This window comes from Thermobia domestica, chromosome 2 (genome assembly GCF_964235325.1).
Source record: "Thermobia domestica chromosome 2, izTheDome1.hap1.1, whole genome shotgun sequence".
In the NCBI taxonomy this organism is placed as follows: Eukaryota; Metazoa; Arthropoda; class Insecta; order Zygentoma; family Lepismatidae; genus Thermobia; species Thermobia domestica.
The window spans coordinates 89540086-89555124 of NC_137455.1; the positions used below are offsets into that span (position 1 = coordinate 89540086).

General features: G+C 35.6%; 1 protein-coding gene across 1 annotated transcript in view; it reads right to left on the reverse strand.

Moving 5' to 3' along the window:
* Positions 1–2105: 2105 nt before the first annotated feature.
* LOC145674026 (nucleolar protein 4-like) overlaps positions 2106–15039 on the reverse strand; it is a 298109-nt gene continuing 285175 nt past the window's right edge. Inside the window, exon 3 of the mRNA XM_081743852.1 lies at positions 2106–3037. Coding sequence (XP_081599978.1) covers positions 2741–3037 — 297 coding nt within the window. The 3' untranslated portion in view covers positions 2106–2740. The remainder of the gene's footprint in view (positions 3038–15039) is intronic.

Consider the following 15039-nt stretch of genomic DNA (forward strand, 5'->3'; position numbering starts at 1 on the left):
TCTTTCCTCCGTAGCGACGAAGTCTCTTTATCTGTCTCTCTCTCTCTTTTCAGGCTTCGCTCGCTCGTTCTTCCCCAAGTTTGGCTTGAAGGCGGGTTTCGTCGTAAGACCTGTCCAAGAGGAATAGGTATGTAGCAGAAGAAATATATGAAGAAATGGAAGATAAGTAGTTAAAGAAGGAGGAGAACGGAAGAATGAATAAGGAAGTCAGTGGGGAGGAACACAGAGGAAGAACTGGTGGGTGGAATTGAAGAAGCGGAACAGCCAAAACGAACATTCAGATAGACAAAACAGAGCTGTAATCGTGGTTGTGGCTTGTATTATTATTATTATTATTATTATTATTATTATTATTATTATTATTATTATTATTATTATTATTATTATTATTATTATTATTATTATTATTATTATTATTATTATTATTATTATTCAGAACGGGATACTTTGGGGGAAATGATCAATTTTATTATAATATTTTGGATCGATCTTCCTCAATGAACACAACGTAAGGCATAAGTAATGCCATCATTGTCTGGCTTACGCCATCTATTAAAATTAGTGAACCTATTTATTCTACGGTATTCACTACCCTGTTAATTATCTTGAACGACTTACTATTTTAAATTCCTGTAAAATCAATGGAATCTTATCTAAATTCCATTTGAAGTTGAGAACGTGACAATACTGTAAGGTTTCCGAACATAAACACATAAGGAAACTGCTACTATTTTGTACTAGTTTATAGTTTGTGTATTTGCAGAGAGAATTTGCGCGAAGAATGTAGGAATGTGACAGGATTCGTTAATATTTTGAGTGTATTTGCTATGACTGACTTCATCCTCCTCTGTAATTATATGTAAGTTGGTTGGTGTTTGTGCAGAGGGCAAGTTTATTATTTGGACGTCGGGCATTTCAGTGAAATAAGTTTATAGCTGATTTTTGTGCTGTATAGTTTTTGATAGCTCTGTTTATAAATACTGTATTCTCGTTATTTTAATTTTGACATTCATGAGAAAAAAAAAACTCGTTAATTACTTTTCTGTATCCAGTACCTTGCGAATCAATGGACTACGTAATTTTAGTACAAAGACTAGAGTCACATTTAAAAACAAGACACCCACATTACTTTAAATACCTCTACTCGCACCCATAGGGCGGATATTTAGATGAATAGGCTTAGAACAAAGTGCAAAAGTGCGAGACGAATATGGCCTTTGCTTGTAAAAATCAAACTTGTTTTGGCATAACATGCATAGAATTCTGAAGTATAGAATATGACATCTTCTAGCAATTGTTGCAAAAAAAAAAAAAAAAAAAGTTTCATCAGAACGAGCTACTACGTTGATACCCTAAATCATTACATTTTATTTCAGATCTCTTGTCTGTTCAAGCTTGCAACTCACGATGTCAGTGGGCTTCTAAATGGAAACAGAAACCATCAATCTATACGTCAGTTCTTAAGTCTCTAATGTTGATATTATTATTTAAAAAAAAAAAAAAAAAAAATTAGTGTCAATTTTAAGATTGGAGAAAGATGTATAAAGAAAATAAGAATATCATACATACAAAAAAAATATCGTTCGATTCCTGAATGTTGTAATTATAAATAATAATAGTAATAAAAATGTTCTCAATATGTTAATCATACATGAAATATCTGAATAATGTCTAAACATTTTAATGAGGTATTCTTGTCAGGCTAATCGTTCTAATAGATTAATTTATGCCGAAATTTAGTGACAACATCTATCACTCAACAATCAATTTAAAATTGAAATGCTTAGCAGTGTGTGTGTCATATGCATAAAACTTGGTTGTATTAGATGAGATAAAAATGGCAGTAGAACAACTTATATGCTTATTATTATTATTATTATTATTATTATTATTATTATTATTATTATTATTATTATTATTATTATTATTATTATTATTATTATTATAATTATAATTATAATTATTATTATTGGAAAAATGGGAAGAGTACATGACTTTTCGAGACATCAGTGATTTGTGCTATACTGTAGAAGTTGGAGAAGTAAGGACTTACAATAGCAAGAAAAAGTTCCAATGCTTTCGATCTGGAGAGAACAATCTGATAGACAAGCAGAACTATGAATAATCAGAAATAACTAGTATGAAATAGTTATTTCCGCTAGGTGTGCTCTATACTATAGGAAAGAGCCCTGGTATTCCAGATCCTGTAACCAGTAATCGACGGTTAGGCCCATCATGTTACCTGTAAACCGCAATCGTCACCTCCATCAGCTCAATTTTTCCTCCAGGTGATATTGACTCAAATGGTTGTCTATAAATTGACTTCAGAGCAAACTCATTATATTATTATATTAGCAACATTTATTATTATATTATAGACGTGTTATTTTGGTCTCCTCCGGTGGGGCACTCTCCCAGCTCCGGGGGCAGTACCCTCCACAAACATGTCTGGAAGAAACACTGTTTTAGAGTGCACGATGGTTCAGTATTAGAGCACTTACATCTAGTGCGAAGAGTCTCTGATTCGACCCTAGGACGTGTGAGATAGTGGTGAAGAACATTGTATTTGTAGATTTTCTCATCATTCAAATGTTTATATCCTAGTATCTTTATTCCATGAACCACTTTATTTAGCTAGCAGAATTTACATGTGAGAGTTGAAAATTGTTTAGATTTCATTTCATTTTGAACATAGAAAATCAACAAGATAGGAAACAGTTGTAGAACGTTAGTTTAAATGTTAGGACAAGGTATTTAGAAAAAAAAAAGAGTATTTAAACCAAAAACTTACCTCCATATCTAAGCGAAGTGCATCTTCATCCGTGTAGCCGAGACTGCGCATGTGCTTTAAGTAGGTGGTGGTGATAGGAAGGCTAAAGTCGATGTCGGGGGGATCCAGTTTTCGGGGGTCTTGTGGGGATGGGGAGCCCGAGCTGGTGGTGCTGTCAGGAATTTGAGGTCGTCGCTGGCAGTCCGTGCACTGAAGGAGAAACTTCGTGACGGCCTCTCGGGGCAGGAAGGCGTACGTCTCCGTGATCTGGAAATAAAGGAACACCCATGGGTTACGACAAGGAGACCAAAAAGCTCCTCTCTGTGTGTTTATTGTGAGTACAAGAGAGAAATAGAAACGAAGAGAGGAAGCATTTGCTATTGTTGTGGAGGATACGTCCCCTCTCTATTGATCAGGAAACATAATATTTCAAGTTACAGCTACCGCTCTTCCCAGATAGAATACATAACCTCACACATTTTATGATTCTTTTACACCTAAAGTCTGACATTCTTGGGAAATTAAAAGTTGAAAGGTTTTTTTTCCCCTCTTTAATGCAAACAAGTTTTCATCCACAAGCTTCTAGTAATACAAAAACTAAGTAATTAAAAACTAAAAAAAGGAAAAAAATATTGCGATTGATTCACTCATTTATTTATTTATTTATTTATTTATTTTGTTATGTACAGGGTAATCGAAAAGTCAATTTCGTCTAGGATAGAACAAAATTATCATGATACTTATAGCAAGGAACTGTGTATAATGTAGCATATTACTGACATATGCCTGATATACTAAAAATAATACAAAATGTACTATTTTTTAAATTTTGCTTGTTCTTCATAAGTAAAAAGATATAATGGAATGCAACTTACCACAATGATAGATAATGTTATTCTACAACAGAAAATATGAACCTGAAGAATTTTCAGTGTTGCTATCCATAGAAATTACAGTGTTGCCAGAATAACACTTCTCCCCAAAATCTAAATTAAGGCAGCGACTAGAGGCACGAACTCAATTGCATTTGATTAGGTATCATGTTGTTTAGAAATCCAGTGAACTACTTCTTTTTAAATAACAGTTGTATTTAGTTTGTAATAAACAAGATAGTTTTAACATACAGTTATTAAAATTAACCTAATGCTATTTAAAAAGTAGTTCACAGAATTCATTTTTAAGAATATAATTTTGGTGTTCTGATGCCCTCGTGCTACACAAGTTAGAAACATTATTTTGAATTTGGGTAATCATTGAAAGGAGAAACTGAAAAAAGTAGAAAACCTTAACCATCAGGATTTCGAAACCTTCACAAACATGCCCATTGCCAGAATATCAAAACATTGCACTATTGCCAGTGTTTTCAGTACCAATCACACAGAAAAATTCAGTATTTAGTATTAGGACAGTTTTTTTTTTTTTTTTTTTTTGTAACATGGTCATAAAGAAAAAAACTTTTATCTCAGGTGCAATCTCTAAAATATTGGGGAATTGGCACGAGGGGGAAAAAACTGAATACATTAGAGGAAGTAAATCATATGGAGAGCCAACAGGAGTCTGGATTATAATTCTGGTTCATATTACTTGATGGATGAAAGGGGTGGGGTGGGGGAATTATGACGTTGACATCGTGAGAAGGTAATTCCATGGAAAGCCCAGCACACCATACAGGATTATCTGATCGTGTTTCAATACAACTATCCTCCCATTCCCCGATTGGAAAATTGGTTCATAGGCACAAGTCATGAGGAGGGGGGAAATAATATTGACTACTCAGCAGCAGGAGAGTGCTCCGTGCACGGAAAGGGGTTGAATTCAACATTCAAGCGGTTGTTTTCAACAAGAAATTAAACAGCAGGATTAATGGTTTTGAAACAATTAAGTCTAAACAAATTTCTGATTATTGTCTTAAATTATACGCAGTAATTTAGTATGAGCTACTACTTGAATTTAAATGAAATCACATTATCTTATTTAGATGAATCGATAACAGAATGCAAAATGGCTACGTGTACACGTAATGCCGTGTTCGATCTCAGTTGAGGCTGCTGGTATCGAAAAAAGCAAACAAACTATTAGTGACATGGATCCCACTTTAAACGCAATGTCACTTTTTACATGACCTCGATGCTGAAAAGGATGTTAAACGCCAAGTAATCCATCACAGTTAAAAGACTGATGAATCATTTTTCTAGCACAATATAGAAATACATGGAATAGTTCTGAAATAAAATCTTGGCTACAGATTACTTCATTTATCTGTTCATTTTCTAAAAATAAGGTTGTAGTCTCCTTTATCTTGATACCGTAACCTATATGCAGGCGGGACCTAGAAATTTTTTGTTTATGGGGGAGAGGAAGATCCAATACTACAGGTCACTAGGTCTTTGTAGTATTGAACGGGTATTATTCTATACCCGATAAGTAATTATAAAATACTACCACTTATTTTTCAGAAGAAAAAAATGATAGAACTAGATTGTTTTTATACGAGAAAAAGTACAGATGAAGTGTAAGATCAAATTTCCATGTTACATCAGTCATTTCCCCTGTTAAACAAGTATAGCTTAAGAAAGTGTATTTATAATTTATAGAAACAGGTCTATTTCCAAATGTGAAGTTCCGTTAATAACAGTACATCTTCATGAAATTAAGCAAATGACAGGAGGCATAGAATTAAAGTTATTATTATTTCTTTGCAACGCAATTGCTATTTGTTGTTCACTAGTAACTTTACAAAGAAAAAAGTTACATAATCGTTACACAATAATTGTTGGTAATAAATGATGCGAGGGATCAAGTTTGAATAATTGGATTTCATACTTGGGAAGAATGTGCTATGAGACAGTTGTTGTTCGATTAAATTTTGCTGAGCATGTGTCTGCGCTTTAGAAGAAAAATCTGCTGATTGTGGAATAATTTCCTTACGTGCAGTCCTGCATAGGTTTAATAACAACGTATCCCCCTCCATTTTCTGTCTGTTCCTCAGTGCCTTCACATATGCATTATCCACCTTTACTACTGTAACTAAAGTAGCCAACACATTTTTTTCTTTAATTATCTAGGTTTCATTCTCATTAAACATGCTTATGTGTACTCATGTACATAACTGCGTGCACGTGTTGTTTCTCGCATTGTTACTCGGTTGGTTTTGAAATCTGAAAACGAATACTTGAATTTTAAACCAAAAACAAATATTAAACATTTAGGGATCATATATATTCCAATGGTAAAGGAACGTGTATCCAACTACACAGCTGGACAAGTGTGTAAACAAAACTATAGTTTTGTAACGTTATACTCAACAATTTTGCCCAACTATTGAGTTTCTTTTTTAAAAAAATATTAATTACGTAAACATAACTAGTTCCACCGTACACTGTAGATTAAAATTGCATTCTAGTTATTTACACATAATGAATGTATTTATTATTATTATTTGACTACCCACCACCCCAAACTCCATACCGAATTTAAGCATTAATTCGAAGAATTTATTATACAGGACGATAGCACAAAGAGGAACACCTATTAGTATGGCTGTTTATTATTGGGAGTGACGCACAGGCTAATATGTTTGTCGCTTAATATTAAAATACTGTTTACATTTTACAGTCAGCACCTGAAACTTTACCTTGAAGGACAAGCATTAATATTTGGTCCTCTTAGAAAAATAAAAAAAAAGTTAGCTTCCTTTAGAAAAGTATGAAATACGAAATTTAGTTGCCCCTAGAATATTAAGCTTTAATAAATATTTTAATTACTTCTAGGGACCTTAGTTGGTGTTTTACTGAAGTAGGACTCAGCTTACTTTTAAGCTTCATTTTAGGAAAATATATTTTGTTCAGATGATGATGAACACCATCTTAAAGTATTTTCAGTTCTTTTGGAAATGGTATGCTGGCTCCACCCCCTGCCTCACTAGTTAAATTGAGGGGACAATATTTAGCACAACTAAAGCTTGAAGAAATATATATTATTTCTGGGGGCCTTAACAGTAGACAATTTACTGGAATGTCACATATCACTGAGATCACTTTTTTTTTTTTTTAATATGTAGTGAGTGAACCGTTACCATGATACCTTCACATTCATATGAAGTAAGAAGATTTTATTTTGATGTGCTTCCCCTTGAGCCGTGGGGAGCTTAAATGGAAGGGAAGTCGCCTACTGCTACCACAAGTTGCGGGATTGCTTATAGTCCTAACTTCCCTTCGGTTACAGCCGTCCAAAAAGTTATGACCAGACAGGAGGCAGGTGTCTTTTTAGTGGATTACATTGTCAGCCTCTTAACTCAACTATTTCTCAATTGTCTCACGATTCTAAGTCAACTCATCAAAAATTAGATTCTTCCACCGAAAATCGAATCCAAAGATACAAGCATTAACGTTATAGTTCCAAAATAATGTACACAAATGTTATACTAGCATCTCCAAGCAGCACCTCGCAAAGAAAGCTGAAACCCTCACTTCTTAGGGCTTTTAGACCCTCGAAGAACTTTTACTGTAAAATCAAGCATGGCCGATATAGACAGGTTTAACTGTATTTGTCCATAGAATTATGGTAAGAATAATATAAGACGCTCCTATTATAATTGAAAATTCCTATTATACTACCCATCTCGAAACATTTACGGTTCGGGATCGAATCTGAAATCTTGCACGTCATAATTGCATATTCCTTGAAATATAACTTTTATCCTAATAAACAACGTTAAATGTCTCTTTATGTGCGACATGTAAATAAACAGCCAGACTAATAGATGCCAATGTGACTATTTATTTCCAATTTAAAAGCTGTATTATTTCAATCAAATGATTTCAAACTAGGACAAGATTTCAAATTAGTAAAAATATTTAGATTTGCGTAATCATATCCTTAGCCACCTAATAATCTGACTACATATATTTGGAACAGATTCTGTTTAGTTACTACAACTACTCTCATTTTGTTGATGGGTGCAGGAAAACAAATAATACTGTACTTAATGTATTCTTTGGGCTTGTGTCTATTTTAGTGTGTTAGTTAAATAAAGTAAGAAGTATACCTTTTTTTTTTTTTTTGTAAAAAAAAATCCTAGCCAATCATTTTTATTTAATACTTTATTCATTCAATATATATAAGGTAACGAATATCTCTGCGCCGATTTAACAGAAATAAGATAACCACAGACCTCTTCCTTTTCCGGAGACAGTCCCTACATTTTATCTCTTGTGTTCTGGACAGAAACTTCCTCTATGTAATATCTCCAAATTTTCTTATGTTCCCGAATGCTCTCAAACAGATGCAATAGTCCTTAAGGAGAGTGTTTATATAAACAGGCAAAATGTTTCCTTTCTTTTTCTTTCTTTCTTTTTTCTTTTTCTTCCTTTTTTTGAGGGAGTGGGAGGGAGGGATATTAACGTTCCCGTCGTCACTTAGGTTAGATCTATTGTATTTGATTAAAGTTTTTCTCGGGTTGAGTGCTGAAGAAATCCAGTTTTAAACTATGGTTTCTATTCTGTAACTAGGAGTAATTGTAAAAAGAATGAAATCCACAACAATTAATAGCAGGGACTGCACGACACTATTTCATGTTAAACCTTTTATTACGTTGATTACTATCGAAGACTTTAAAAGAGACTTTATCTACAAAAGGATATTTTCCCCTAATATAGTACAGTACTGTATACGTATATACAGGGTGTTTCAAAACAACACCAACAACGTTTGGAAAGTGATTTCTGACACCAAGATAAGACAAAAATTATAGAAGAAACTGGGTGCACAAATGCTTCCTTTCGGAGTTATAGGCTGCCGTAAACATGGAAAAATCAACTTTAAAGGTCCATAGCTCCAAAACTATGGGATCTACCGTAGTCGGGTCAAGACTTCACTTAGGAACTAATATGTGCGTTTTTTTTTTTTTTTTTTTAATACATGCTCCAGGAGCCTAATGTACTCACACAACAATTTTTATAGAGGAAGTGTGGTTACGGGCATATAATTTGAAATACTCACCAACTACCTCTATAAAAATTGTTGTGGAAGTACCACAGGATTCTGAAACATGTATTTTTTGATAGGGTACATATTAGTTCCTAAATGAAGTCTTGACTCGACTACGGTAGGTCCCATAGTTTTGGAGTTAAGGACCTTTACAGTTCAGGTTTTCATGTTTTCAGCAGTCTATAACTCCGAAAGGAAGCATTTGTGCACCCAGGTTGGTCTGTACTTTTAGTCTTATTTGGTGACAGGAATCACCTCCCAAACGTTGTCGGTGTTGTTTCATCTTATCATCATTATCAGCTTCATCTTAATAGATGACGTTGTTATAGTAATACATTTTTAGAACTACGCATGAAGATCTACATTCACCAGTGGCGTATTTACGGAGGTTACTATCGGGCTCAAGCCCCCCCATTGAAATAAATAAATTTGTTATATGCACAACTTCATTAAAATTTGTCGACACACAAAAGGGAAAAATTCACGTGTTGTGCATAGCCCCTCCCGAAACAAAATCCTAAATACGCCACTGACATTCATCCATATAATTTTATTCACCTTAATAAGATAATCAATTGGTATATATGTGTCATCTTTGGTCATTTTTATTTATCTCGTAAATTCTAATAATATCTTTGAATATATAATTTTCAGAAGAAGTGTTCTCTACCTCTCAAATGACAATTTAAATATTACATTATGCAGTGGTGCCCCCCCTTATGTCAATGACGCACCCCCCGCAATTGTCTATCCATAGGTGTTCTTCCATGAAAAAAAATGTTTTCGATTAATTTTTACACCCCCTCAAACATATTTATATAGATTTTTAAGCCCCCCAAATATTTCAATGACGCAGTTTGCGTCATAGCCTCCCTTGTGGGCACCCCTGCATTATTTTAGATACTATAGAAATAGAAATTACAAGTACTTAGAAGAAACAATGAGGATGGTGTAATAATAAATGTGCCTAAAATATCTAAAAATTGTGCAAATGAATAAGCATTAAACCCATCGATACCAAAAGAACGTAATATGTATTAATATTTATTATAGTTGTATATTAAATTTATATTTATGTATTAATCAAAAGAATTATTGATTTTTTAAAATAGAAAGTACGATTTGGTATAAGTTACGATGAAGCAGATCGCAACTACTACCCCATCTAAACTTGCTGAAATGAATTAAAGGAAGACAGAGACAGAGAGAGAGAGAGAGAGAGAAAGAAAGAGATTAAAACTTTAGAAAAAAATAAAAAAAAAACGAGCAGAAATGACTGCTAATAGTCCTTGAGAAAATGCAAGGGCGCAGTGATATTTAACATAAGAAATCTAAAATCAAATTTACTACTCGATAATAATTGGTGCACCATGGAATCAAACTCGCAAAGCTTTTCTATTTCAAGTGTGTCCCTGCGGGCTCAGCTGTCGATGTTTGTTTTCCCGTATCTCCATCAACACAGAAATGACTAGTTGCTATGGCCGAGATCCTTCAATAGTTGGATGCGGACAAGGTTCTTTCCCCAAAGCAAAGAGAAGGTTTCCTCTGGAAGAAGACGGAGAGGGTGGGTCGAAGTATGTTTCACATATTTCCCGAGAGCACACTTGAAATAGAAGGGTTCTATAGTGCGTCCAGTAAGAGAACGTCTCTGACAGCTCGCAGTGACATTGCCACTACTTGCGTGTCAAGGTTTTTTTTTCGGTGCAACTGTAGTGGCAATTTAATTAATGGTATAAGACAGAGTGATCGTGGTTGGTAATACTGGTATCAAAGTAGGGGCTGCAATATCCCACCGCATGTGGTAAGAGACGTCAGAGACCATTTCTTGTTAGCCGTGCTATAGCTATGTATACAAAAGTATGCTCGTTAACCATACGGTTACCTGGGTGTGCGAGTAGCGATGTAGGCGGAAGTTGATTTCGCGAAATGTAACTTTACTTGGGAAACATGCACAGAGAACGTGTCTTCCTGTTTCGCCGAATGCCTTTGGCTACTAGATTATCGCACATCCGGTTAGGCGGCCATGTTCGGCGAATCAGGAATTCCTGTTTGGCCGAATCATGTTAGGTCGAAAACTAGTTAAAGGGAATTTATATTCAGAAAAGATTTTTTCTCGGCAAAGTTTAAACTTTTTTGTAGCTTGATTTGTGCGGTGTTGCCAATTTTCATTGAGGATTAGGCTGATTATGGAACAAAACACTCCACCTTACTAGTTAGTGTTATGTGCAGAAAATATTTTTTTCTTTTCTACCAAATTACAGTAGAACCCATCTAATCCATCACTTTTGGGACTGGGGATATGGTCGGAACGCAAAATATTCGGATTATCAGAAAATACAGAAAAATACGGATTTACAGTAAAATAAACAATCTATAGACTCAAAAATAACTGTATTGTTCTCTACAGTAAAAGTAAACAAACAGTAAGCACTAAAAAGTGCAAAGTACACTACAGAAAAAACGCACAACGAAAGAAACGATACAAGGGATGACGGAACACTAAAGCGAATGTGCGGTAACAGCAAGTAAACAATAATGTCACGACGGCAGTAAACGACAATGGGCCTCGTGTGTCACCGACGAGTCGGGACAATTTCGGCTCAAGCACGGTTGGATCAACCGCAGTGGCGGACCAGGCGAGGGCAGACGAGAGGGGTTCTACTGTAAATGTAATAACTTTTGATTCACTGTTATCCCTCATTAATTTAAGACTGCGCGAGAAGAAAGAAATCAATAATAGTTTTATTATTCGATATAATTTCTCTATTTCCTTGATAGGATAAAAGGATTATGTGGTTTAAAAAAAAAAATCTTATGATTGCCGAACACAAGAATTGAGCTTTTAAGGTTCTGCATAATCCACTATATCATTTCACACGCTGCCAATATGCATAAAAATAATTTGGCAATTCAATCTAATATAATTATTCACAAAAAAAAAAAAATGAAAAATATTCTGTAGATAATCTTAAACGGTTACATCAGGCAAATAAAATCAGATGCGAGTTATGAGAAAAAGCTTCATCATTACAATAGTCGAAAGACTGATATCTGAATGGAAAATATCTGTAATTATTGTATGTTATTGAGCTTATTGCAGGGATGCAAATAAGCAACAAAATTTTACTCGCCCAAGAGAAAAACTACTAGCCCACACCCCACAATAGAAATCATTTACAATAGAAATCATCCCACAATTTCATTCGGTAAGATATTAAGTACTCGCCCACAACGATGAACTACTCGCCCGGGGCGAGTGGTTATTTGCATCCCTGGCTTATTGTATGTAACTTGTGATATTTAAATTACTAAACAAAATCAAACTCAAAGTATAAGAATACGCCATAAGATTATCGACCGTGTTTTCTAAGCTAAAAAAAAAAAAAAAAAAAATTCTACATCTAGGACCAGGCCCGTATCCACGAGGGCTAGGGGGCCGGCCCCCCTAAACTTTGGCTGGCCCCTCTAAAAGTTTCACGGTAGGCTTGCAAATGAACTATAATATGGTGGTGAAGTATAATATGATTGGCTCGGGCCCCCCTAACTTCTACCGCCCCCCCCCTAAATTTTTGGGCTGGCTACGAACCTGTCTAGGACCACACTACCTAGGTAGCCTACATGTAAATAAAGATTATCAAATAGAATCAAACTTTAAAGAAACATATTTGCAAACTAAACTAAGAAAAATAAAATAGAGGCTCAGTGTTTATTCTCCAAAGTGGTGATTGCGCGAACGTGAATTTCGTGGACTTTCCCCGAAAGAAGAATATTGTCATGGCTTTTCTCCTAAAAGAACTGGCTTTTGTTCAGAGTTACAAAACTAATCACAGGACAATGAAGTGGATACTTCTTCTAATGCATAATACTAATCCTCATTGTAATGGTGTAGCCAGAAAAATATAATTACTATTGATAATTTTTAACTGACTCTTGTTTTCAATAACAATTTAATACACAGTTAGTTAGTTAGTTTAACAATGAAGATATATAACAAATCTTTCTCCCCAGTAACAAAGATGTAAACTCAAATATAAGGATCATTTATATAAAGTGGAAGGGCAGTTACTAAGATGCATGGTAGACATATATAAGAGATACACACAAATGCTTGTTTTTGATTAGCCAAAATTGGCAAATGTAAGCAAATATTTATTTCTGATTGATTGAACGCCTGTCTACGATATTTATGTAATAGATTTGGCCTTATGATTTTTGGGGAATGGCCACGAGTAGTAAATCATTTCGGGCAAAAGGCACAATAAGGAAGCTCTACATCGAGCGAAAACCATGCAACGAAAATAGACTCTATGTGATTACAAAACTAGATTTTATGTAATTCTCCAAAATATGTAATATGAAACATTAACAGAAAACGTTAGTGTCAGTTGGCAGCTAAGAAGCCGATTTTCGCGGAATGCCATGCAAACCGTTGAGCGGTATATCGCTACAGGCTGCAGTCGGTGCAAAATACTGTCAGGACTGCCGTGCAGTTTTAGGCCCGTTCTCCCGAAAGATGATGATGTCACGTTATCCCTTTCACGTTTCCGTTTCCTATCTGCTCTTTGTCAAGTTCCATAAAGGGAACTTTTCTCAAACCGTTGTAACAATAACACATCAAATCATTTGAAAAACGTACTCTGGATGTGTAAACAGTCACTTCAAGCAAATTATCAGATGCGGCTTCGAAATGAAGACTTGTCCGCTACAGTAGTCAATAGGCGTGCCATAGAAATTTAAAAAAAAAAAAAAAAAAAAAAAAAAAAAAAAAAAAAAAAGTTCTACAGTCATGAACACACTACACGTGTATGTAATTAAAACTGATTTTTAAATTAACGAAGTGAGACTTTAAAATAAAAGGTGCAGCTTCCGAAAGTTAAGAAATCCTATCATATAAAGGTAACCAAGAAAATTCTGTCGCTTTTTGTGGAGGTCTATGTTCAATTGGCCCTCACACCGTGAGGTGAATGCGAATGGAGATAAGGTGAAGATCAGTTATTGGTGGTTATATCCAACATGCTACCTGGTTATGGCAATTCAGTTACACCGTGAACTTGCGGAAGACAGAGTGAACATGGGACCTCCACAGAGCGTCTTAAGTGCGTTTATGCTGTACAAGTTCAAACTGGGGTGAAATGCCGCTGCAGCGGGGCGGAAGATATGCCAGGCCTTTGATGAGGGTGTCGTGACTACGCAGACAATGCAGTAGGCTTTAACAAATTTAAGGACGGTGACGAAACACTCGAAGCCACCACGTGCCGGAAAACCAACAGTCGTACAAAATGAAGATCTTCAGGCAGCAATTGAGGCGAAAAATGGTCAGACATGTGAGAAACTGAGACTGCAATTCAGTGTAAGTGGGGAAACCATTCAGCAGCACCTCCATCAACTTGGAAAGCACTACAAGTTGTATCGATGGGTCCCACATGATTTAACTCCGGATCAGAAGGCAACGCGAGCAGACACCTGTATTTCTTTGCTGTCTTGTCTGAGGAAGAAGCTATTTCTGGTCAGGGCATTGACATGTGATGAGAAGTGGGTCCTGTACAAAGCTCTACGTCGCCGTCATCATTGGTTAGCATCCCATGAACCGGTTCCAAAACAGTCGAAACCAGCACTGCACCAGAAAATTGTCCTTCTGTGTGTTTGGTGGAGTGCTCGTAGCATCGTGCATCGGGAACTGCTATCAGAGCATCAATGCAACTGTACTGTCAGCAGTTGAGCCGTGTTCAAGAAAAACTCAAAACTCTGGAGCCAGCACTTCTCAATCGCAAAGAGATCCTCATGTTACAGGACAACACTAAGCATCACGTGGCTAGGATGACCTGGGACACCATTCTAAACCTTGGATTGGAAACACTATTGTATCTGCCATACTCGCCGGACATTGCACCGTCCGATTACCACCTGCTCCATTCCTTGGACAATCACCTTAGAGGACGCCAGTTCAAATCCTTAGTAGAGGTGCAAAATGCACTTGATACCTTATTCGCTTCACGGCCCACCAAGTTCTACCGTGGTGAAATCCATGGCCTTCCAGAACGTTGGCAGAAGGTCTTTGATGCTGATGGGGACTATTTTTGATCTTAGGTGACATATCGATGTTCGAAGGTGGTGGGTGAAAAAGCGACAGAACTTTCCTGGTTATCTTTATGTAAACCTAAAGAAACAAAGTTCTACAACTATAAACAAGTTGTATGTAAATAAGTGATTTTAAAATTAACAAATGTAATCAAAGTCAAGACATTAAAAAATGAAATGAAACCTTTAAGTTTACCGTCCCA